Below are 25668 nucleotides of genomic sequence, written 5' to 3'. Positions count from 1 at the left end.
CACCAAGGCCTTCTCATGGCCCCTTCTGGCTCTCCTAATTTCCTTCTTAAGTTCCTTCCTAGTAGCCTTATAATCTTCTAGATCTCTAACAGACAGACAGTCAGACAGACGTACTTTATTGATCCCGAGGGAAATTGGGTTTCGTTACAGTCGCACCAACCAAGAATAGCAAGAATATGTAGAAATATAGCAAAATAAAACCATAAATCATTAAATAATAATAGGTAAATTATTCCAAGTGGAAATAAGTCCAGGACCAGCCTATTGGCTCAGGGTGTCTGACACTCCGAGGGAGGAGTTGTAAAGTTTGATGGCCACAGGCAGGAAAGACTTCCTATGACGCTCAGTGTTACATCTCGGTGGAATGAGTCTCTGGCTGAATGTACTCCTGTGCCTAATCAGTACATTATGGAGTGGATGGGAGACATTGTCCAAGATGGCATGCAACTTGGACAGCATCCTCTTTTCAGACACCACCGTCAGAGAGTCCAGTTCCACCCCCGCAACATCACTGTCCTTACGAATGAGTTTGTTGATTCTGTTGGTGTCTGCTACCCTCAGCCTGCTGCCCCAGCACACAACAGCAAACATGATAGCACTGGCCACCACAGACTCGTAGAACATCCTCAGCATCGTCCGGCAGATGTTAAAGGACCTCAGTCTCCTCAGGAAATAGAGCCTTCTGACCCTTCTTGTAGACAGCCTCAGTGTTCTTTGACCAGTCCAGCTCTCTGAACCTTTTGTAAGCTTTTCTTCTTGTCTAGATTTATTTCAGCCTTTGTACACCACGGTTCCTGTACCCTACCATAACTTCCGTCTCATTGGAACGTACCTATGCAGAACTCCACACAAATATCCCCTGAATATTTGCCACATTTCTTCTGTACTTGTCCCTGAGAACATCTGTTTCCAACTTAAACCTCCAGTTTCCTGCTTGATAGCCTCATAATTCCCTTTATTCCAATTAAATGCTTTTCTAACTTGCCTGTTCCTATCTCTCTCCAATGCTGTTGTAAAGGAGACAGAATACCAAATCAAGTACAGCCTCTCCTCTTGTAGGCTTATCTATATATTGTGTCAAGAAACCTTCCTGAACACACCTAACAAACTCCACCCCATCTAAACCCCTTGCTCTAGAGAGATGCCAATCAATATTAAGGGGGATATTAGAGGAAGGTTTTTTACTCAGAGAGTGGTTGGTGCGTGGAATGCACTGCCTGAGTCAGTGGTGGAGGCAGATACACTAGGGAAGTTTAAGAGACTACTAGACAGGTATATGGAGGAATTTAAGGTGGGGGGTTATATGGGAGGCAGGGTTTGAGGGTCGGCACAACGTTGTGGGCTGAAGGGCCTGTAATGTGTTGTACTATTCTATGTTCTATGATATTTGGGAAATTAAAATCTCCCATCATGACAACTCTTATTATTGCACCTTTCCAGGATCTGTTTCCCTATCTGCTCCTCGATAGCCCTGTTACTATTGGGCTGCCTATAAAAACACCCAGTAAAGTTATTGACCCCTTCCTGTTCCTAACCTCCACCCACAGAGACTCTGTAGACAATCCCTCCATGGCGTCCACCTTTTCTGCAGCCGTGACAGTATCTCGGATCAACAGTGCCACACCCCCACCTCTTTTGCCTCCCTCCCTGTCTATTCTGAAACATCTAAAACCCGGCACTGGAAGTAACCATTCCTGTCCCTGAGCTATCCAAGTCTCTGTAATGGCCACCACATCATATCTCCAAGTACTGATCCACGCTTTAAGCTCATCCGCTTTGTTCACAAGAACAACACTTTGTTCCTTGCATTAAAATAGACACATTTCAAACCTTCGGTCTGAGCACGTCCCTTCTCTATCACCTGCCTATCCTCCCTCTCACACTGTCTACAAGCTTTCTCTATTTGTGAGCTAACCTCCTCTTCCCCAGTCTCTTCAGTTCGGTTCCCACCCCTCAACAATTCTAGTTTAAACTCTCCCCAGTAGCCTTAGCAAACCTCCCAGCCAGGATATTGGTCCCTCTGGGATTCAAGTGCAACCTGTCCTTTTTGTACAGGTCACACCTGCCCTAAAAGAGGTCCCAATGATCCAGAAATCTGAATCCCTGCCCACTGCTCCAATCCCTCAGCCACGCATTTATCCTCCACCTCATCTATTCTCACTGTCGCGTGGCACAGGTGGTAATCCTGAGATGACTACCTTTGTGGTCCTGCTTCTCAACTTCCTTCCTAACTCCCTGTAGTCTTTTTTCAGGACCTCTTCCCTTTTCCTACCTATGTCATTGTGTTGCTCTGGATTTCCAGCATCTGCAGAATCTCTTGTCTTTAAGGGTAAATAGTAGAGAGAGGGAAGCAGTGTTAAATGGTTAAATGTTTTTTTAAATCACATTTGTGGAATTTGCTTTCTAAAGAAAGTGGCCTGAAACGTCGACTGTTTATTCTCCTGCATTAGTGCTGCCTGAGCTTCTGAGTTCCTCTAGCAGTTTGTATGTGTTCCTCTACCTTCATCAGAACTTCAACCGCTACCTCTACCTTTGTCAGATAGTAGTTTGGAATTGCCCCCTGTTTTGTCTTGCAGGTAACAGAAGTGCACAGGATGTATTTGATGTGCCTTGCATTAGGATATTTTACTCAGTTCAGAAATTCTGCTTTGCTCTCTTCCCCACTTCTGAGTTTCATCGTTGGTTCACACCTGGCGAAGTACATTCAGGTAGGAGAATAGGTGCTCCAAGCTTCACCTGCATTTGATGTTGATCATTTGAGGCAGCATGTTGTGCTTAAATTGTTCAAACTAGTTAACCCAGTGTTACAAGTATTCCTCAACAATAATGATCATTCAGGCACATAGACAATCTGTATTTACTAACAAGTACCTTTATTGGGTCAGTTCATAAAACACATGAATTTACACAACTAAATGTCTATGTGATTACCTACTAGGTTTCCCTAACCCTCCATGAACAGTCAGAAGAGAAAAGGTATTGCCTAGGAAGAGGAGTCTATGCTGGCCAGGTGTTCTTTCTAATGCCAGTGTGGTCTCCACGTTTCCAACATAGGATCATCCACTTCTGTGATGGTTGGTCTCCACAGAGTTGTCACTGTCTCTGCTCCCAGAATCATCCATTCTTATTCTTTTCCCTATCAGATCAATCTATGATGTTTCAGTTTTGTTGCCTCAAGGTTGTCTGACTGGCCTATGTTGGCTTCTCACTGAGTGTGGCCCAAGGCTCCAAGCAGTATTGCTTTATGGACAGCCCTTCAGCTCTGTGACCGAGGTGATTTCTGTTATTTCCACTCAGACAGGTTCAAACCAGTCCAACCAGTTCACTGGGCCCAGACAGCCAGGTCACAGGCTGTTCCTTCTACCAGCCTGTTGTTTCCACTCAGCCAGGTTCAAACCAGTCCAACCAGTTCACTGGGCCCAGACAGCCAGGTCACAGGCTGTTCTACCAGCCCGTCATTCCACATAACAAACAGCTTCTATCTTAAAATGGTTTCAGGTTTAGCAGATCATCAGTAGAAACTCCCATGTTTAATTGCTCAGTTTAAACTATTCTTGAGCAAGAAACACTTCACCAAATATTTCATGAAATGGCAGCTGCAGGGATAGTCTCAAAAAATGGCTGCCTCCATTGCTATGCCCAGATGCCATGAGCGAAGACTTTAGCTTCGTCTGTTTCCACTGCCCTTCCCTCATTCCTATTCACTGATTTTTAGATTTTTAGATGGCTAACACCAGTACACTGCAAAATATAAATTCTGTTAATATTCAGAGGGACCCACACCATCAGGTTCAGGAACAGTCATCAACCTTCAACTATGAGGTTCCTGAACCAGTGTGGGTAACTTCATTCACCTCAACACTGAACTGATTCCACAACCTGCAGACTTGGTTTCAAGGACTCTACAACTCATGTTCTTAGTATTATTTATTATTATTATTCTCTTCCTCCTCCTCCTCCTCCCCAGTCTATATTTGTGTATAGTTTTCCATTGATTCTATTGTATTCTTTTGTTCTACTGTGAAGACCTGCGAGAAAATGAAGACATATTTCGATAAGATTTTCTTTGAACTTTGTAAGGGTCCTCTCACAATGTAGGAAAACGACAGCGAACTGTCAGCTCAGCAGGAAAGGTCAATGTCTGCAGTCTGCCATCACTGCCGGACTTGGATGTGTCCAGGACAAAGGAGCGGGCAGGAAAAATCATTGCGGACCCAACCCACTCTGCAAACTGCCTTTTCCAAAAGCTCCCTTCTGGAAAATTCACACCATTTTAGAAGTTTCTTGCCCCAGGCAGTTAATCTAGATAACCATTCTAGTTAGCCCTCCCCGTCCCCTCTGTTACCCTGTCACTGCACTGCTCTGTAAACACTTTAAACTACTTTTTATAATAGTTTACATTGTAAGTACATGCTGGTATTTATGCATTTACCCATATTTTATTCTGTGTCCATGCTACAACTCTAAGTTTATTTTTTATAATTGTTGAATATTGTTTTAGATTGCCAACACATTATAGCAAACTCCAAATACATGTAAATGTATATGGTGAATAAAGATGATCCTTGACCGTAATCAGAATGATCCATTGATATTTGTGGTGGAATTAGTTTGAGGTCTACAATGATGTACCGCTGATGTCAGTATAAATACTGATCCATTGCCCTTTTAGACTGTAAAACCATAGACATTGGAGCAGAACCAGTCCATTTGGCCCATCGGGTCTGCTCCGCCATTCCATGATGGTTGATTTATTATCCTTCTCAACCCCTTTCTCTTGTTTTCTCCCTCTAACCTTTGATGCCCTGACTAATCAAGAACCTATCAACCTCCACTTTAAATATACCCAGTGACTTGGCCTCCACAGCCATCTGTGGCAGTGAATTCCACAGATTCATCATTTTCTTGTTAAAGAAATTCCTCTTCATCTCTGTTCTAAATGGACACCCCTCTATACTGAGGCTATGCCTTCTGGGTCCTAGACTCGCCCTCTATAGAAAACATCCTCTCCATGTTCACTCTATCTAGGTTTTTCAGTATTTGGTTCAAATTCATTATTTCATTTTCAATATTCTTTTTGTTCACAGCAAAACCTGAAGAAAGGCCACTTTGTAGCAAGGTTGATGAAATTAGTTCTCCATTTCTACTTGGTTTTCACTGTGTCAATTACTTTAAATCTCGTAATAAAGGTGCGTATCTTGCTTTGTATATCTTTGTTGCTGTTAATTTATACTTCATTGTTACTTCTGAATAGCATGTCCAAAGTACAGCAAAGATTGTGTATGTCACCTTATGCTTCCCTGATACTCATTTTCTTGCAGGCATAGAGTGCAGAAAGAGAGGAAAATGAGTGAAGTAGTGTCAATGAGTTCAAAGACCATTCAGAATTGATATTAGAGGTCTCCCTGTCTTCCCAGGTCTCACTAAAGGAGCATTCTGCTACTTTTCCTGGTTATCCCCACTGCTTTAATTGTGCAATAAGAAAGAAGAAAATGAAGAAGGTTATCCCAAAACTATCAACTGTCTCCACCTTTCCTCTTTGAGTCAAAGCCTCAAGCACCCCACTCTAACACTGTCCTACTCCAACAATGGCTGCTCCCACAATTGCTGCCCTGCTTAAACTTAGCTACTTTTTATTGGGTCTTGCTTAGTGCTTAATTGCCCCACATTCTGTGGCATGCAGAATGTCCCACAATAAACAATCCAAGGGCTCCTCACAATCCCAGGTGCAGTCTAATAAATAATTAGATTTATTATCACTGACATGAAATCTTGAACAACGCATACAAAATGCTGGAGCAACTCAGCAGGTCAGGCAGCATCCATGGAGAGGGATAAACTGTTAACGTCTTTGGCCTAGATTCTTCATCAGCACTGGGAGGGTGGGGCACAGAAGCCACTGTAAGAAGGTGGGAGAATGGGGAAGGACTATAAGCTGGCAGGTGATACGAGACCAGTTGAGGAGGAAGGTGGGTGAGGGGGTGGATCTTTACCCAAAACTTTGATTGTTTATTCTGCTCAACAGATGCTGTGTAACCTGCTGAGTTACTCTAGCATTTTGTTTATGTTGTTCTGGATTTCCAGCTTTCACAGAATCTCTTGTGTTTCTCATTTCATATGCTTCTGGTTATAAAACTTAAGATCAGTTGCATATAGTATTACAAACGAGAAAAACAGCAGATGCTGGAAATCTGAGCAACACACACCAATGTTGGTGGAACTCAGCAGGCCAGGCAGCATCTGTGGGGAAAAAAAAAGTACAGGGTTTCAGCCTGAAACATCGACTGTACTTTTTTCCATAGATGTTCCTGCAGCATTGGTGTGTGTTGCCTATAGTATTGGGTGACTTCCTATTTTAAAAATTAGAACGTAGACCAGTACAGGCCCTTTGGCCCGTGATGTTGGGCCAGCCTTTTTTCATGCTCCAAGATCAATCTGACCCTTCCTTCCCATGTAGCCCTCCATTTTTCTGTTATCCTTGTGTCTATTTAAGAGTTTCTTCGATGTCCCTAATGTATCTGCCTTTACCAGCACCCTTGGCAGAACCTTACATGCATCCAGCCCTCTTTTAAAACAAAAATTTGCCTTTGACATCCCCTGTATTTTCCTACGATCACCTTAAAATTATGCCCCCTTGTATTAGCTATTTCCATTCTGGGGGAGAAATCTTATCATCTTGTACACCCCTATCAAGTCACCTTTCATCATCTTTCACTCCAAAGAGAAAAGCCCTAGCTCCCTCAACCTATCCTCAAAAGACATACTCTGTAATCCAAGCAGCAGTCTGGTAAATCTTTGTACCCTCTAAAGCTTCCACATCCTTCCTATAATGAGGCGACCAGAACTGAACGTATTATTTCAAGTGCGGTCTAACCAGGGTTTTATAGAGCTGCAACATTGAACTCAATCCTAAACTAATGATGCCCAACACTCCATCTTATCAACCTATCGACGTGCATGGCAACTATTCAAAAAATTCTGCTTGAAAATGGTTTGTTTCATCACTGGTCAGGAGGTCATGCATTGGTTGATAAGAAAATTTAAGAGACGTTTAAGAGAAGTTTGGATAGGTACTTGGATGGTAGGTCTATGGTCCCGGTGCATGTCAATGGGAGTAGGCAGGTTAAATGATTTTGACAAGGACTAGATGGGCTGAAGGGCCTGTTTGTGCTGTATTTCTATATGACTATAATTTTAAAAAAATTATGCAAGAATAACTTGTTAAACTGAAACATTAAAAAATCAAGATTATTTAATTTCATTTCCAGTACACAAGTGTAAAGCAGGACAAAATAATTGTTATTCTGGATCTAATGCAAAAAAAAACACTCAATAAAATAAAGAACACAATAATAATAATTTAAAAAACACAAGAAATATAAATACGTAAGATAGCTTACGTGGATTGATTGTCCATAAAGTGACGCTAGGCACAGGAGTGTCTGTACATAAGGTGACTGACAGATGATGATAAGTTAGAGGCAGAGGGGGTTTGATGGGATGGATTAGTGGGTGAAGGTTTTATCAATATTATATAAAAGAAAACTCCAGCTCTGTCCGTGGGTGCATTTCAGTTCCTGTGTGGCTGTGAGAGTAAATGAATACTCTGCCACCTCCCAAGCTCTCATCACTAGGACAGCGAGCTGTTTACTGTTTCCCTGTGCTGCACATTACATATACTTTGATTATATTTTATTAAGACTGTAAGACATAGGAGCAGAATTATGCTGTTTGGCCCATCAAGTCTGCTCAGTCATTCAATTATAGCTGATCCAATTTTTCCCCTCCCCGACCTTCTCTCGTAACCTTTGATGCCGTGTCCCATCAAGAACCTTTCAAGCTCTGCCTTAAATATACCCCACAAGCTGGCTTGCAGCAACAAATTCCACAAATTCACCTCCCTCTGGCTAAAGAAATTTCTCCGCATCTCTGTTCTATCCTCTATCCTATGGCTGTCCCCTCTTGTCCTAGAATCCCCAACCATCGGAAACATCCTTTCCACATCTAATCTGTCAAGGTCTTTCCACATTTGAAAGGGTTCAATACTCTCCCCTCATCCTTCTAAATTCCAGTAAGTACAGACTCAAGAGTTATCAAACATTCCACGTATGATAACCCTTTCATTCCCGGAATTATCCTTGTGAGCCTCCTCTGAACCCTCTCCAATGCCAGCATACCTTTCCTGCGATGCCCAAAACAATTTACAATATACAAGGTGAATCCTCACCACTGCCTTTAAAAAGCCTCAGCATCACATCCCTGCTCTTGTATTCTTGTCCTCCTGAAATGAATGCTAACATTGCATTTGCCTTCCTCACCACAGACTCAACCTGCAAGTTAACCTTTAGGGTATTCTGCACAAGGACTCGCAAGTCCCTTTGCATCTCAGATTTTTGGATTTTCTCCCCGTTTATAAAATAGTCAGCACATCTATTTCTTTTACCAAAGTACAAGACTGTGCACTTTCCAACATTGTATTTCATTGGCCACTTTCTTGCCCATTCTCTGAATCTGTCTAAGTCCTTCTGCAGCCTTCCTGTTTCCTCAACACTGCCTACCCCTCCACCAATCTCAATCAACCACTGAGCATATTTACAAGGAGTGCTGGCTCAGGATAACAGCATCCATCATCAAGGACCCCCCATCACCCAGGCCATTCTCTCTTCTCACTGAAGCCATCAGGAAGAAGGTACAGGAGCCTCAGGACTCAGACCAGTTATAACCCCTCAACCATCAGGTTCTTGAACCAAAGGGGATAACTTCACTCAACTTCACTTGCCACATCACTGAACTGTTCCCACAACCTATGGACTCACTTTCAAGGACTCTTCATCTCATATTCTCAATATTTATTGTTTATTATTATTATTAAATCTTTTTGTATTTGCACAGTTTGTTATTTTTTTGCACATTGGTTTTTTTTGTCCATCTTTGTCGTGTGTGTTTTTTCATTGATTCTGTTGTGTTTCTTTGTATTTAATGTGATAATATATTTACTCTGAATTTTAGAGGACCTTCTGCATATAGGTGGCCCAATCAATTCACCGTGCAATCACTTGGCTGCATGCACACTGCCGCATCGTCACAGTTGATCCAGTACCGTTCTGTGAGGATCTGTGATGATGGATATTGCCTCTTGAGGCAGCTTCTGTTCTAGATGGTGGGAAGGCAGGATCTTTGTGAATCTTGGCTTGGTGGTGTTTGAGTTCAGATTTATGACTGCAGCCTGGAATTAACAAGTTCTACTTTCTGTTTGCATGTTTCCAGAAAATGCTCCCACAAGAAGAAAATGAACACATATTAAAGTTTTTCGAGGCAAAATTTGACTTGAATACTACAAGGTAATATTTGTTGGGAAGCTGGCAAGGAACAGCCTCTCCTTCCTGCTGATGGGCAGCGTGCATGCGTGCGTGTGTGTGTGTGTCTGTCCCTAGATTGAAAAGGTCAGGGTGTTGGGGCCGGGTCAGTTAGCTGCCCTCCGAGGTTTTATTGTCTCTGCGCTGAACTGAGGCAGTGGCCTGCAACTGATGAGATCCTGAATCGTGCTTCAGTGATGCCTGGCTTTGAATCTGTGGACTCACTTTCATGAACTTCAGTTCTGAATGTTTATTGCTTACTTTTATTGTTTGTATGATTTGTTTCTTTGCTGTGCATAATGGGTGTTTGATTTTTTTTAATGGTTACTATTGGGTTTCTTTGTACTTGTATAGAGATGCAGTGCAGAATAGCCCCTTCTGGCCCTTCGATTCATGCTGTCTAACAATCCACCAATTAAATCCTAGCCTAAGCACAGGACAATTTACTATAACCAATTAACCAACTAACCAGTACGTCTTTGGACTGTGGGAGGAAACCGGAGCACCATGTGCACACAGAAGTAATGTACAGACTTGCCTTCAGAGGATGGTGCAATGAACTCTGAACAACGCCCTGAGCTGGAATAGCATTACGTTAACCATGGCTTTTTTATAAAGCTGAACATGCAAATGTATGACGTACAGTTAATACGTTAACTATATTGTAATATTTCAACAGAAGTCTGGTTTATCAATGTACAGTTGAAGTCAGAAGTTTACATACACCTTGGCCAAATACATTTAAACTCAGTTTTTCACAATTCCTGACATTTAATCCTAGAAAACATTCCCTGTCTTAATTCAATTAGGATTACTACTTTAAGAATGTGAAATGTCAGAATAATAGTAGAGAGAATGATTTATTTCAGCTTTTATTTCTTTCATCACATTCCCAGTGGGTTAGAAGTTTACATACACTTTGTTAGTATTTGGTAGCATTGCCTTTAAATTGTTTAACTTGGGTCAAACATTTTGGGTAGCCTTCCACAAGCTTCTCACAATAAGTTGCTGGAATTTTGTTCCATTTCTCCAGACAAAACTGGTGTAACTGAGTCAGGTTTGTAGGCCTCCTTGCTCGCACACGCTTTTTCAGTTCTGCCCATAAATTTTCTATCGGATTGAAGTCAGGGCTTTGTGATGGCCACTCCAATACCTTGACTTTGTAGTCCTTAAGCAATTTTGCCACAACTTTTGAGGTATGCTTGGGGTCATTGTCCATTTGGAAGACCCATTTGCGACCGAGCTTTAACTTCCTGGCTGATGTTTCGAGATGTTGCTTCAATATATCCACATAATTTTCCTTCCTCATGATGCTGCCACCCCCATGCTTCACGGTTGGGATGATGTTCTTCGGCTTGCAAACCTCACCCTTTTTCCTCCAAACATAACGATGGTCATTATGGCCAAACAGTTCAATTTTTGTTTCATCAGACCAGCGGACAATTCTCCAAAAAGTAAGATCTTTGTCCCCATGTGCACTTGCAAACTGTAGTCTGGCTTTTTTATGGCTGTTTTGGAGCAGCCTTTCAGGTTGTGTCGATATAGGACTCGTTTTACTGTGGATATAGATACTTGTCTACCTGTTTCCTCCAGCATCTTCAGAAGGTCCTTTGCTGTTGTTCTGGGATTGATTTGCACTTTTCACGCCAAAGTACGTTCATCTCTAAGAGACAGAATGCGTCTCCTTCCTGAGTGATGTGACAGCCTCGTGGTCCCATGGTGTTTATACTTGTGTACTATTGTTTGTACAGATGAACGTGGTACCTTCAGGCGTTTGGAAATTGTTCCTAAGGATGAACCAGACTTGTGGAGGTCCACAATATTTAGTTCTGAGGTCTTGGCTGATTTATTTTGATTTTGTTTGTAAACTTCTGACCCACTGGAATTGTGATATAGTGAATTAAAAGTGAAATAATCTGTCTGTAAACAATTGTTGGAATAATTACTTATGTCATGCACAAAGTAGATGTCCTCAACGTCTTGCCAAAACTATGGTTTGCTAATATGAAATCTATCCAGTGGTTAAACAATGACTTTTAATGACTTCAACCTAAGTGTATGTAAACTTCTGACTTAAACTGTATTTCTAATAGTAAGTATAAGATAAATTATATTTTATAATGCTGAAATCTATTGTTTATTAACAGTACGAATTTAAAATGTACCTAAGCATGGTAATGTCGTGGTTAGTATAATATTATTACAGTGCCAGCAACCAGGGTTCAATTCCTGTCGCTGTTTGTAAGAAGTTTGTACGTTCTCCCCATGATCTGCAAGGGTTTCCTCGCTCGTGCTTCAGTTTCCTCCCAGATTCCAAGATGTACAGATTAGGTAGTGTAGCAGTTAGCACAATGCTATTACAGCTCAGGGTATCAGAGTTCAGAGTTAAATCCCGGCATCTGTAAGGATTTTGTATGTCCTTCCCTTGGAATGCATGAGTTTTCTCCAGGTGCTCCAGTTTCCTCTCTCAGTCCTGAGACATACTGGTTAGTAGGTTAATTGGTCATTGTAAATTATCCTGTGATTAAAGGCTAGGTTTAAATTGGTGGGTTGCTGGGTGGTGCAGCTCGAAGGGCCGGGAAGGTCTGTTCTGTGCTGTGTCGCTAAATAAAATCAAATAGAAACATAGAAAATAGGTGCAGGAGTAGGCCATTCGGCCCTTCAAGCCTGCACCGCCATTCATTATGGTCATGGCTGATCATCCAACTCAGAACCCTGTACCTGCTTTCTCTCCATACCCCCTGATCCCTTTAGCCACAAGGGCCATATCTAACTTCCTCTTAAATATAGCCAATGAATCGGCCTCAACTGTTTCCTGTGGCAGAGAATTCCACAGATTCACCACTCTCTGTGTGAAGAAGTTTTTCCACATCTCGGTGCTAAAAGGCTTCCCCTTTATCCTTAAACTGTGACCCCTCGTTCTGGACTTCCCCAACATCAGAAACAATCTTCCTGCATCTAGCCTGTCCAATCCCTTTAGAATTTTATACGTTTCAATAAGATCCCCCCCTCAATCTTCTAAATTGCAGTGAGTTTAAGCCTAGTCGATCCAGTCTTTCGTCATATAAAAGTCCTGCCATCCCAGGAATCAATCTGGTGAACCTTCTCTGTACTCCCTCTATGGCAAGAATGTCTTTCCTCAGATTAGGGGACCAAAACTGCACACAATATTCTAGGTGCGGTCTCACCAAGGCCCTGTACAACTGCAGTAGAACCTCCCTGCTCCTGTACTCAAATCCTTTTGCTATGAATGCCAACATACCATTTGCTTTTTTCACTGCCTGCTGTACCTGCATGCCCACCTTCAATGACTGGTGTACAATGACACCCAGGTCTCGTTGCATTTCCCCTTTTCCTAATCGGCCACCGTTCAGATTATAATCTGTTTTCCTGTTCTTGCAACCAAAACAAAACTCACATTTATCCACTTTAAATTGCATCTGCCATGAATTTGCCCACTCACCTAACCTATCCAATTCACCCTGCATCCTCTTATCATCCTCCTCACAGCTAGCATAAAATGTGAGGAGGTTAACTGGCCTAATGGGTGGTGTGGCTCATTGGGCCGGAAGGGCCTGTTACTGTGCTGCATCTCTAAATAAAATATAGAAAAACGATGAGTAGGTTTGGACAGAAGGATCTGTTCCTTTGTCTATTGCCGCTCTTGTAATTTCTTTATCCTCTTTTCTTTCCACTCAGAGACTTCAGCATAAATTTGTTGCTCTGTCAGGAAACCTTCCAGACCCCTTCGCAAGAGTTCTTCATTCGACTGACCCAGACCTGTTTGCTCCCGTTCTGCATGTCGGTGCTGCTTATCTGCCTTTTCTCAACCTTGCAAGTCGTGGCCAGGAAGTTTCGGTAAAGAGGAAACTCCATGCAATTTTAAGTGGGGTATTGCATACACAGTGAAATATCCTGGCTTAGTTATTAAAGAAATAGTTTAGTGTAAATACTTATTCATTTGTGCCTTAAACCACTTTGATCTTCCCCATCTAGCTTTAAGTGCAAATTCAAATTTCTTGTCATCTGACTGTACAAATATACAACTAAACAAAACAATGTTCCTCCGGACCACAGTGCATCCACAATACATAAAACACACAACATATAAAACAAAATATTGCCGTACGTAAGTTAATAAGGTATAATTTTAAAATGCATGTAGTGCACAGTGCAGATAAACAGTAAACGGCTTCATGTCCCGCTGGTGGGACCTTGGTGGAGGATGGGTATTCATTAGTCTCACAACCTAATCTTTCAAGAACTAATACTGAAGGGGCGCTGTACCATTGAACGTAGCGTCTTGTGGATTAGAAATAAACTTAAAGCCCATTTGATATCTATGATGGGACATGGTGGTAATCTGTGGTGTCATAGTCAATATGTAACTCTGAGGCGACATAAAATGGTATAACTGGGTGTAATCACTGTGTGTGTGTTGTCTGCACACTGACCATCTCATTTCCAAACTGTCTTGGTTGTAACACACACACAAAATATTGGAGGAACTCAGCACCTGTGGAGAGGGGTAAATATTCGATGTTTCAGGGCCAAGACCCTTCATCAGGACTCAGCCCACAAGACTGACTGTTTATTCCTTTCCATTGATGCTGCCTGGCCTGCTGAATTCCTCCAGCATTTTGTGTGCTTATGGAAGTAGCCCAAGAAATAGTGGATGCATTAGTGATAATTTTTCAAAACTCCTTAGATTCTGGATTAGTTCCTGAGGATTGGAGGGTGGCTAATGTAACCCCACTTTTTAAAAAAGGAGGGAGAGAGAAACCGGGGAATTATAGACCGGTTAGTCTGACATCGGTGGTGGGGAAAATGCTAGAGTCGGTTATCAAAGATGTGATAACAACACATTTGGAAAGAGGTGAAATCATCGGACAAAGTCAGCATGGATTTGTGAAAGGAAAATCATGTCTGACGAATCTTATAGAATTTTTTGAAGATGTAACTAGTAGAGTGGATGGGGAGAGCCAGTGGATGTGGTATATTTAGATTTTCAAAAGGCTTTTGACAAGGTCCCACACAGGAGATTAGTGTGCAAACTTAAAGCATACGGTATTGGGGGTATGGTATTGATGTGGATAGAGAATTGGTTGGCAGACAGGAAGCAAAGAGTGGGAGTAAACGGGACCTTTTCAGAATGGCAGGCAGTGACTAATGGGGTACCGCAAGGCTCAGTGCTGGGACCCCAGTTGTTTACAATATATATTAATGACTTAGATGAGGGAATTAAATGCAGCATCTCCAAGTTTACGGATGACACGAAGCTGGGCGGCGGTGTTAGCTGTGAGGAGGATGATAAGAGGATGCAGGCTGACTTGGATAGGTTAGGTGAGTGGGCAAATTCATGGCAGATGCAATTTAAAGTGGATAAATGTGAGGTTATCCACTTTGGTTGCAAGAACAGGAAAACAGATTATTATCTGAACAGTGGCCGATTAGGAAAAGGGGAGATGCAACGAGACCTGGGTGTCATTGTACACCAGTCATTGAAGGTGGGCATGCAGGTACAGCAGGTGGTGAAAAAGGCAAATGGTATGTTGGCATTCATAGCAAAAGGATTTGAGTACAGGAGCAGGGAGGTTCTACTGCAGTTGTTCAAGGCCTTGGTGAGCATTGTCCATCATCAAGGGCCACCATCCAGACCATGCTCTCTTCTCACTGCTGCATCAGGAAGAAGCTATAGGAACCTCAAGTCATCCGGTTCAGGAACAGTTATTACCCCTCAACCATCAGGCTCTTGAACCAGAGGGGATAACTTCACTTAACTTCATTCACCACACTTCACCGAACTGTTCTTACAAACTATGGACTCCCTTCAAGGAGCCTTATCAAGTTCTCAATATTTATTGCTTCTTTGTGTATTATTATTTTTCTTTTTGTATTTGCTCAGTTTGTTCTCTTTTGCACACTGGTTATTTGTCCACTTTGTGTGCAGTTTTTCATTGATTCTATTGTTTCTTTGCTGTTACTGTGAATACCTGCAAGAAAATGAATCTCAGGCTGGTATAAGGCGACGTATATGTGCTTGGTTAATAAATGTACATTGAAACAGTATTGCTGCTTCAGTATAGGTTCACATAGATGATGGATGAGCTCACCTGATCCCTTAATATCTCCTCCCTGAACAAGAAGGCACAACAGTGCCTCCACTTCCTAAGAAGACTGAAGCAAGCAAGGCTCCCCTCCCCCATTTTAGCTGCATTTTACAGGAGCACCATTGACAAGTTGTATCTCCATCTGGTATGGGAGCAGTTGAGCATCAGACCAGAAGTCTCTACAAAGGATTGTGAGAACAGCTGAGAAGATCATAAGGGTCTCCCTACAGGAGTGCAGCATATGCAGGACCCTTAGTATTATTAAGGATCCCACCCATCCACCCAGCATCCTCTTTGACTTTCTACCATCAGCAGGAGACTATGACGCAGAAAAACAAAAATGGTCAGGATGAGAAACGGTTTCTTTCCCCAGACCATTAGGTATGTGTTATATGGTTATACAAGTTATATACATGTGTGCAGTTAAATGACAATAACCTTCACTTGACTTGACTGGAGGGAGTGAACTGCAGACGCCATGATCGTGAATCTGAAGGTTCTATATGGTCTACATACTTCGATGAATGTAACTTGAATTTAATTTTCCTTGGATTTTTTTTGAAAGAAATGGCATAAATAATAAGGCATTTGCTGTTAACTTTGTGTTTTAGTGATGTGCCACAAAAAGCTGCTGACGTGTCTGAAATGGTGATGATTGGTGAAAGGCCTGAGGTGGTGTACCACACTCTACACTTGCTGCTCTTTGGCTCCCTGGCACTGCTGTTCCAAGGGTGAGTGTGTTTCTGATGATCACTTTAAAATGATGCCCAGCAATGACAACAGCAAATCTTATAAAATATAAATACAATATTCTGCAGATGCCGGAAATCCAGAGCATCTCACACTAAATGCTGGAGGAACCTGGCAGGTCAAGCAGCATTTATGGAGATGAGTTAAAAATTAATGTTTCAGGCCAACACGCGTCTTCAGGAAAGGGGAAGAAGCCAGAATAAGAAGGTGGATGGAGGGAAAGGAGGACAAGCTAGAAGGTGATAGGTGAACCCAGGTGGATGGGGAATGAAGTAAGATGCTGGAAGGTGATGGGTGGGAAAAGTAAAGGGCTGGAGAAGAAGGAATCTGATAGAGTGGAGAATGAACTATGGGAGAAAGAGAAAGAGGGGGGATACTGGAGGGGGTGATGGGTGAGAAGAGGTAAGAGTTTAGAGTTGGCAAATAGAAGAAGTGAGAATGGGATAGGTATGAAAGAAAAAGGTTACCTGAAGGAGAAATCAATGTTCACACCATCAGGCTGGAGGCTATCCGGTCAAAAATCTTTTTAAAAAGATGGAGGAGTTGTAGCAGATGTTGGATTGGGGTATAGAATTGTTTTTTTTTTTGTAGTTTAATTTTCCTATGCTTGTTTGTATTTTTATATAATCATCCAAATATGTGGAATTGTTCAGTGAATTTTTCAGTAATTGTAGTACAGTTGCTTCTGTATTTTCCCAGAAACTACTTAGTTTTCAGTAGCAGGTGTCACACTACTTGAATCTAGCTATTGTATAGGTTATAGTTATTACTGGAGATTGTGTTATCTCTAATCTGAGTATGAGGTGACCACAACTATATTTTCCTTTGTTCTTGTGGCTCCTTTTGTTCACTTGTCATTCTTTTAACACTTTAAAACGATTGTAAGCAATAATCTTTATGCACGTTCTTGATTTTTGAAGAGCCTTTGGATCAGAAAGGTATCAGGATCCATCACTGGCCTTGACAGCATTTTTAAACATTCATATCCAGTGAGAACTTCAGGAACTGATATAATTCAATGAATTATTTTATTCTGGATAGTATTTTCTCAGTTAGTTATGTATTGCTGAGTATTCTGTAGGAATTAGTTGCTTTTAGAATTTGGCATGAAGTTTTCTAGCTTCTTTCCAAATCACTTGGAGATGAAAGGAAAGCTGTATGTAAATGCCTAATGGGGAATCAAACTGCCTATGGGGAGCAAAAACTAGTCCCTGTTTGAGAGGGACTATAAGTAGGCTTGGAACATGTTGTGAAAACTTGCTCCTTCTCCAGTGGCTCAGGGTTCTGTAGTGTAAGTTGCTGAGCAGCATTGAGTATGCACAGTCAGGAAAGCTCACTATGGCCTTTACTTTCTGAGGAGGCTGACGAGGGTTTGACTTTGCATGTCCATACTTGTGTCATTCTACAGATGCACAGTAGAGAGCTTCCTGACAAGCTGCAGTGGGGCGGACAGGAAGGCTCTACAACAGGTAGTCAGAACTGCCCAGTGCATCAGCAGCACCAGCCTACTCACCATCAAGGGCATGTGTACAGAAAGGTGCTGGAAAAGGGCCAGTAACTAAATGAAGGATCTCCCCCTCCTCCTCATCCTGTTCATGGACTCAAAAAAAACATTGTACCATCTGTTGCAGCAAGAACTAGGCCTCAAGCCTTGGGCTTGCCTGCTGCAGACCCTGTGAGAGACGCAGAGGTAATAGAGGGTGGTTAAACTTGGCTGGGGCCTGGCCTTGCCTGTCGGTGCTACCCTCCCACGTTTGAGCGGTGAAATGACAGGCTGGATTGTGCAAGTCTGCACACTGCCATGAGACTGTACCATCGATTGCTGGATATTGTCGCTCAGGGTCTTTGACTATATATGTTTTTATTTTGAGTGAATATGTTTCTTTGCTCGATATTTTGAATCATGTTATTCACTATCTTTGAATGTTTTGCACCTTGGCCCCAGTGGAACACTCTCGTTCAGATGTATCTGTGTATGCATTGAATGATAATTTAACTTGATTTGATGTCTATGTGTTTTTATGCATTGAGTTGCTGCTACATGATTGGCTGATTAGATATTTACATTAACAAGCAGGTGTACCTCATAAAGTGGCCAGTGAGTGTACATTTATATAATTATAGCACTTAAAACACATTTGGACAAGTACCTGGAGAGGAAAGGTGTGGAGGGATTTGGCTAAATAGGCAAATGGGATGAGCTCAGATGGGCAGTTTGGATGGCATGTATGAATGAGCCAAAGGGCCTGTACTGGGCCCAACATATTGATGAAATTATGAAGAAGACATGACAGTGTCTGTATTTCGTCATGAGTTTGAGGAGAGTTGGTATGTCACTAAGGACTTCAGCAAATGTATACCAATATACTGTGGAGAGCATTCTAGCTGTTCACATCGCTGTCTGGTATGAAGGAACCAATTCAGAAGATTGGCGAAAGCTGCAGAGGGTTGTAAACCAGCCTCCACACTGAGATATCTTCAAAAGGTGATGCCTCAAAAGGACTATATCCATCCTTCTGGAACTTCACCATTCAGGACATGCTCCTTTTCCCAGTAGATAGATAGATAGATAGATACTTTATTCATCCCCATGGGGAAATTCAACTTTTTTCCAATGTCCCATACACTTGTTGTAGCAAAACTAATTACATACAATACTTAACTCAGTAAAAAAAAATATGATATGCATCTAAATCACTATCTCAAAAAGCATTAATAATAGCTTTTAAAAAGTTCTTAAGTCCTGGCGGTTGAATTGTAAAGCCTAATGGCATTGGGGGAGTATTGACCTCTTCATCCTGTCTGAGGAGCATTGCATTGATAGTAACCTGTCGCTGAAACTGCTTTTCTGTCTCTGGATGGTGCTATGTAGAGGATGTTCAGAGTTTTCCATAATTGACCGTAGCCTACTCAGCGCCCTTCGCTCAGCTACCGATGTTAAACTCTCCAGTACTTTGCCCACGACAGAGCCCACCTTCCTTACCAGCTTATTAAGACGTGAGGCGTCCCTCTTCTTAATGCTTCCTCCCCAACACGCCACCACAAAGAAGAGGGCGCTCTCCACAACTGACCTATAGAACATCTTCAGCATCTCACTACAGACATTGAATGACGCCAACCTTCTAAGGAAGTACAGTCGACTCTGTGCCTTCCTGCACAAGGCATCTGTGTTGGCAGTCCAGTCTAGCTTCTCGTCTAACTGTACTCCCAGATACTTGTAGGTCTTAACCTGCTCCACACATTCTCCATTAATGATCACTGGCTCCATATGAGGCCTAGATCTCCTAAAGTCCACCACCATCTCCTTGGTCTTGGTGATATTGAGACGCAGGTAGGAGATACAGGAGCCTGAAGACACACATTCAACAGCTTCTTCCCCTCCATCATCAGATTTTTGTCTGGACAATGAACCCATGAACACTATCTACCTTTGCTCTCTTTTTGCACGACTTATTTGTTACATATATCTTATTGCAATTTATACATATTCTATGTATTACAATGTCCAGTACTACTGTTGCAAAGCAATAACTTTCATGACATATGTCCGTGATAATAAATCTGAATCAGTTTCCAAGCTATATAACTCTTTGGCGCCACAGTTAGTGCGAAGCTACTTCAACTTGGGGCGTTGGAATTCAGAGTTCAACCTGCCATCCACAGTAAGGAGTTTTACGTCCTCCCTGTGGAGTGCATGGGTTTCTTCCGAGTGCTCCAGTTTCCTCCTACAGTCCAAGGACAAGTTGGCTATTAGGTTAATTGTCATTGTAAATTGTCTCATGATTAGGCTGGGTTTTAAATTGGTGGGTTGCTGAGTGGTCGCCGGAAGGTGCTAGATCATTTGTGTGTGTTAAGAAAAAATTCTCTTGTGTATTTTCAATTATTGGACACGCGGTGGCGCTATTGAGCAACTTTGATCAAATTGCAATATGTTGTTCACAATGGGGGGTAGGTGGCTGAGGTGTTTATCAGACATGACTTGTTAATCAAACTGGTGTTAAACTTAAAACCTCTTCTTCCCCTCTGCCATCCGATTCCTAAATGGACATTGAACCCTTGGACACTACCTCTCTTTAAATATACTGTATTTGTTTTTTGCATGTTTTAAATCTATTCAATATACGTATACTGTAATTGATTTACTTTATTATTTTTATTTGATTTATTATTTTTCTCTCTGCTAGATTATGTATTGCATTGAACTGCTGCTGCTAAGTTAACAATTTTGACACCACATGCCGGTGATAATAAACCTGATTCTGACTCTTTGCTGCATTTTTGTCCCGTCACAGCTTGAAGTATTTATGGACTCCCTACGCCTGCACGTTTGCTGCCTTTGGTGTGTGTTCCCCTCAGCTCTGGATGACCGTCTTTAAGTGGTTACGACTAAAAACAGTGCCTCCATTGCTTCTGGTGAGTCTGGAATATTTCTTTAAAGATTAGATTAGCTTATTATTTGTCACATGCACACCAAAACATACAGCAGAAAGTCTGGCGGACGGACCTCTACCTCACTGAGGCCAAACGGCAGCTCTGTGACACCTCCTCTTACTTACCCCTGGAACAAGACCCCACCGAAAAACATCAAACCATTGTCTCCCGTACCATCACTGCCCTTATCAACTCCAGAGACCTTCCATCCTCAGCCAAAAAACTCATAATTCCCACACCCCGCACTGCTCGGTTTTACCTCCTCCCCAAGATCCACAAGCCTGACTGTCCTAGTAGGCCCATAGTTTCAGCCTGCTCCTGCCCCACCGGACTTGTATCTGCCTACCTGGACTCCATTTTGTCACACATAGTTCAGACTCTCCCCACCTCCATCCAGGATACATCCCATGCCCTTCACCTCTTCAATAACTTCCAATTCCCCGGCCCCGACCGCATCATTTTTACCATGGATGTTCAATCCTTATACACTTCCATTCCCCATCAAGAAGGTTTCAAAGCCCTCCGCTACTTTTTGGATAACAGACTCCACCAGTTCCCCAGCACCACCACACTTCTCCGGTTGGCGGAGCTTGTTCTAACTCTCAATAACTTCTCCTTTGGTTCTTCCCACTTTCTCCAGATCAAGGGTGTAGCCATGGGCACTTGCATGGGCCCCAGCTGTGCCTGCCTCTTTGTGGGTTATGTGGAACAGTCTATGCTCCAAATCTATACTGGCACCACTCCCCAACTTTTCCTCCGCTACATCGACGACTACATTGGTGCTGCTTCCTGCACCCATGCTGAACTCGTCAATTTCATCAACTTTGCTTCTAACTTTCACCCAGCCCTTAAATTCACTTGGTCCATCTCGGACACTTCTCTCCCCTTTCTTGATCTCTCGGTCTCCATCTCCGGAGACAGACTATCCACTGACATCTTCTACAAACCCACTGACTCCCATAACTATCTTGACTATACCTCTTCCCACCCTGCCCAATGCAAAAATGCCATTCCCTATTCCCAGTTCCTCTGTCTCCGCCGCATCTGCTCCCAGGATGAGGCTTTCTGTTCCAGGACTTCTGAAATGTCTTCTTTCTTTCAGGATCATGGTTTCTCTTCTGGCGTCATCAGTGATGCCCTCACCCGCATCTCCTCCACCACCCACACTGCAGCCCTTAACCCATCCTCCCGTCACCACAACAGGGACAAGGTTCCCCTTGTCCTCACTTACCACCCCACCAGCCTCCGGATCCAACATGTTATCCTCCGCAACTTCCGCCACCTTCAACAGGACCCCACCACTAAGCACATCTTTCCCTCCCTACCCCTCTCAGCTTTTCGCAGGGATCGTTCCCTCCGTGACTACCTGGTCCACACATCCCACCCCACAGAACTCCCACCTGGCACTTATCCCTGTAAGCGCAGATGCTACACCTGTCCCCACACCTCCCCCCTTACCACCATTCCGGGCCCCAGACAGTCCTTCCAGGTGAGGCAACACTTCACCTGCGAGTCAGCTGGAGTTGTCTATTGCATCCGGTGCTCCCGGTGCGGCCTCCTCTACGTCAGCGAGACCCGACGCAGATTGGGGGACCGCTTCGTCGAGCATCTCCACTCTGTCCGTCACAATAGACAGGACCTCCCGGTTGCCACCCGCTTCAACTCTGCCTCTCATTCCCATCTAGATATGTCCATACATGGCCTCCTCTACTGCCATGATGAGGCCAAACTCAGGTTGGAAGAGCAACACCTCATCTACCATCTGGGTAGCCTCTAGCCTGGTGGTATGAACATTGAATTCTCCAATTTCCGGTAATTCCCTCCCCCTCCCCCTTCCCCTATCCCAGGTCCGTCTCTGCCTCTCTCCCCTTTCAACTTTCTGCTCCTTTATCTCTACAGTTCTTTCATGCTTATCCCCTCCCCCCTTTATCCTTCCTCTGATTGGTTCTCCACCTGGCGCCTCTAGCCCTTCCCCCTCCCCTATCTCTATTACTGGGCTTTGGCCCTCCCTTCCCCCCCCATTCCTGATGAAGGGTCTCAGCCCGAAACGTTGGCTACTCTTTTCTCACAGATGCTGCCTGACCTGCTGAGTTCTTCCAGCGTCATGTACGTATTCTCTGGACTCCATTTTGTCACCTATAGTTCAGTCCCTCCCCACCTACATCCGGGATACATCCCATGCCCTTCACCTCTTCAATAACTTCCAGTTCCCCAGTCCCAACCACTTCATTTTCACTATGGATGTCCAATCCTTATACACTTCCATTCCCCATCAAGAAGGCCTCAAAGCCCTCCGCTACTTTCTGGACAATAGACCTCACCAGTTCCCCAACACCACCACACTCCTCTGGTTGGCGGAACTGATACTCACACTTAATAACTTCTCTTTTTCCTCTTCCCACTTTCTTCAGACCGAGGGTGTAGCTATGGGCACTCGCATGGGCTCCAGCTATGCCTACCTCTTCGTGGGTTATGTGGAACAGTGTATGCTCCAAGTCTATACTGGGACTGTTCCCCAACTTTTCCTTCACTACATTGACGACTACATTAGTGCTGCTTCCTGCACCCATGTTGAGCTCGTCAATTTCATCGACTTTGTCTCTAACTTCAACCCAGCCCTCAAATTCCCTTGGTCCATCTCGGACACTTCTCTCCCCTTTCTCGATCTCTCAGTCTCCATCTCTGGAGATAGACTGTCCACTGACATCTTCTACAAACCCACTGACTCCCATAACTACCTTGATTATACCTCTTCCCACCCTGCCAAATGTAAAAATGCTATCCCTTATTCCCAGTTCCTCCGTCTCTGCCGCATCTGTTCCCAGGATGAGGCTTTCCGTTCCAGAACATCTCAAATGTCCTCTTTCTTTAAGGATCGTGGTTTCCCTTCTGCTGTCATCAATGATGCCCTCACCCGCATCTCCTCCATTTCCTGCACTTCGGCCCTCACCCCATCCTTCTATCAACACAACAGGGACCGTGTCACCCTTGTCCTCACCTACCACCCCACCAGCCTCCGGATGCAGCATATTATCCTCCACAACTTCCACCACCTTCAACAGGACCCCACCACTAAGCACATCTTTCCCTCTCTACCCCTCTTAGCTTTTCGCAGGGATCGTTCCCTCCGCGACTGCCTGGTCCACACGTCCCTCCCCACAGATCTCCCACCGGGTACTTATCCCTGCAAGCGTAAGTGCTACACCTGTCCCTACACCTCCTCTCTTACCACCATTCAGGGCCCCAAACAGTCCTTCCAGGTGAGGTAACACTTCACTTGTGAGTCTTTTGGGGTAATCTATTGCATCCAGTGCTCCCGGTGCAGCCTCCTCTACATTGTGAGACCCGACGCAGATTGGGGGACCGCTTCATCGAGCACCTCCACTCCGTCCGTCACAATAGACAGGATCTCCCAGATCCCACCCACTTCAACTCTGCTTCACATTCCCATTCGGATATGTCCATACATGGCCTCCTCTACTACCACGATGAGGCCAAACTCAGGTTAGAGGAGCAACACCTCAGATACCGTCTGGGTAGACTCCAGCCCCTTGGCATGGACATTGAATTCTCCGACTTCCAGTAATTCCCTTCCTCTACCTTCCCCCCATCCCAGTTTCACTCTGCCTCCTCCTCCAGCTACCTATCACCTCTCTCATGATTCTGCCACCTTCTACTACCCATAGTGTTTTCCCCTTACATTCCTTCTTCACCTTTCCTGCCTATCCCCTCTGCTTCCTCTTCACCCACCCCTTGATCTTTCCTCTGATTGTTTTTTTACCTGGCCCCTACCAGCCTCCTCCTTCGCACCCTCCCCCCAGCTTCTTTATAGGGCCCTTGCCCCCTCCCTCTTCAATCCTGACGAAGGGTCTCGATCCAAAACGTTGACTGCTCCTTTCCACGGATGCTGCCCGACCTGCTGAGTTCCTCCAGCTTGTTGTACGTGTTGCTTTGACCCCAGCATCTGCAGTGTACTTTGTGTTCACAGCAGGATGTGTTGTTTGTGTCAGCTCAGCAAGGATTGTGTTGGGAGCAGCCCACAAGTCTTGCTGTGCTTCTGGTGCCAGCGTAGCATACTCACAACTCACCACCCCAAACCAAAGGAAATCCTCATGGAGAACTTTACAGACAGCAATGGGAATTAAGCCCCCATCTTACCACTGGCACTGTATAGCAATGCACTAACTGCTACACTAGCATGCTAGTTCACGGGCTCTTCATTTTTCTTTCCCACTGAAGTAATAATTGCTGTCTTTAAAATTTCAGGCTCTTGTATTGAGTACTGCAGTTCCAACAATAATAGGATTCAGCATTTGGAAGGATGTGAGTACATTTGTAGATTCATGTTTCAGCACTGTGATGTGTTAGCAAGTAGACATAAGTAAAAGTAAATTAGATTGTGGGAAAATTTTTCCAGCAATTGCATTACTTATTTTTCAGATTCCTTATTAGAATATAGACCAGTACAGCACGTGTACAGGCCATTCAGCCCACAATGTTTGCTAAACTAATTAAATTAGTAATCAGATGGTAAACTAATCCTTTATATCCTTTCATTTTCCTCACATTCATGTGTCTATCTAAACTTCTCTTAAATCCCTAATGTATCTGCCTCTACCACTCTCTGAGTAAAAAACTTAATCCTCATATCTCAAAGTTTCAAAATACATTTAACTTGGCCTTCTTTACAGAACTTGAATCCCCACAGAACGATGGAAACATCGAAGCCTGAAGCCACCCCCTTCACTTCAGTTTGCACAAGCAGCAGCAAAAATATTGACCCCTGTGAAATAACCCTTCTCGCCTTCAATGCATGCCCTCTGGCATTAGACATTTCAACCCTGAGAAAAGGACACGGTCATAATCTTATAAACCTCTTTCACATCTCCCCTCAGCCTCCACCGTTCCAGAGAAAACAGCCCAAGTTTGTCCAACCTCTCTTGATAGCCCACGTCCTCTAACCCAGGCAGCATCCTGGTGAACCTCTTCTGCACCCTCTCCAAAGCCTCAACATCCTTCCT

At 43.6% G+C, this 25668-nt stretch overlaps 1 protein-coding gene and 1 long non-coding RNA gene across 7 annotated transcripts in view; one reads left to right on the top strand and one right to left on the bottom strand.

Moving 5' to 3' along the window:
• LOC140714504 (uncharacterized) overlaps positions 1–25668 on the bottom strand; it is a 70845-nt gene that overhangs the window by 13599 nt on the left and 31578 nt on the right. The gene's annotated exons all lie outside the window — the stretch shown is intronic.
• Positions 1–25668, top strand: part of LOC140713979 (probable C-mannosyltransferase DPY19L4) — a 128953-nt gene that overhangs the window by 82587 nt on the left and 20698 nt on the right. For all 6 annotated transcript variants that reach the window (XM_073024933.1, XM_073024758.1, XM_073024684.1 and 3 more), the window contains 7 exons: positions 2577–2708; positions 5088–5189; positions 9268–9341; positions 13056–13214; positions 16078–16197; positions 20509–20629; positions 24914–24970. In XM_073024933.1, coding sequence (XP_072881034.1) covers positions 2577–2708; positions 5088–5189; positions 9268–9341; positions 13056–13214; positions 16078–16197; positions 20509–20629; positions 24914–24970 — 765 coding nt within the window. The remainder of the gene's footprint in view (positions 1–2576; positions 2709–5087; positions 5190–9267; positions 9342–13055; positions 13215–16077; positions 16198–20508; positions 20630–24913; positions 24971–25668) is intronic.

The sequence above is a fragment of the Hemitrygon akajei genome, chromosome 1 (genome assembly GCF_048418815.1).
Source record: "Hemitrygon akajei chromosome 1, sHemAka1.3, whole genome shotgun sequence".
NCBI classification, from domain to species: domain Eukaryota; kingdom Metazoa; phylum Chordata; class Chondrichthyes; order Myliobatiformes; family Dasyatidae; genus Hemitrygon; species Hemitrygon akajei.
The sequence above is the reverse complement of the archived record's forward strand: the minus strand, read 5'-3'. Positions and strand labels throughout refer to the sequence as shown.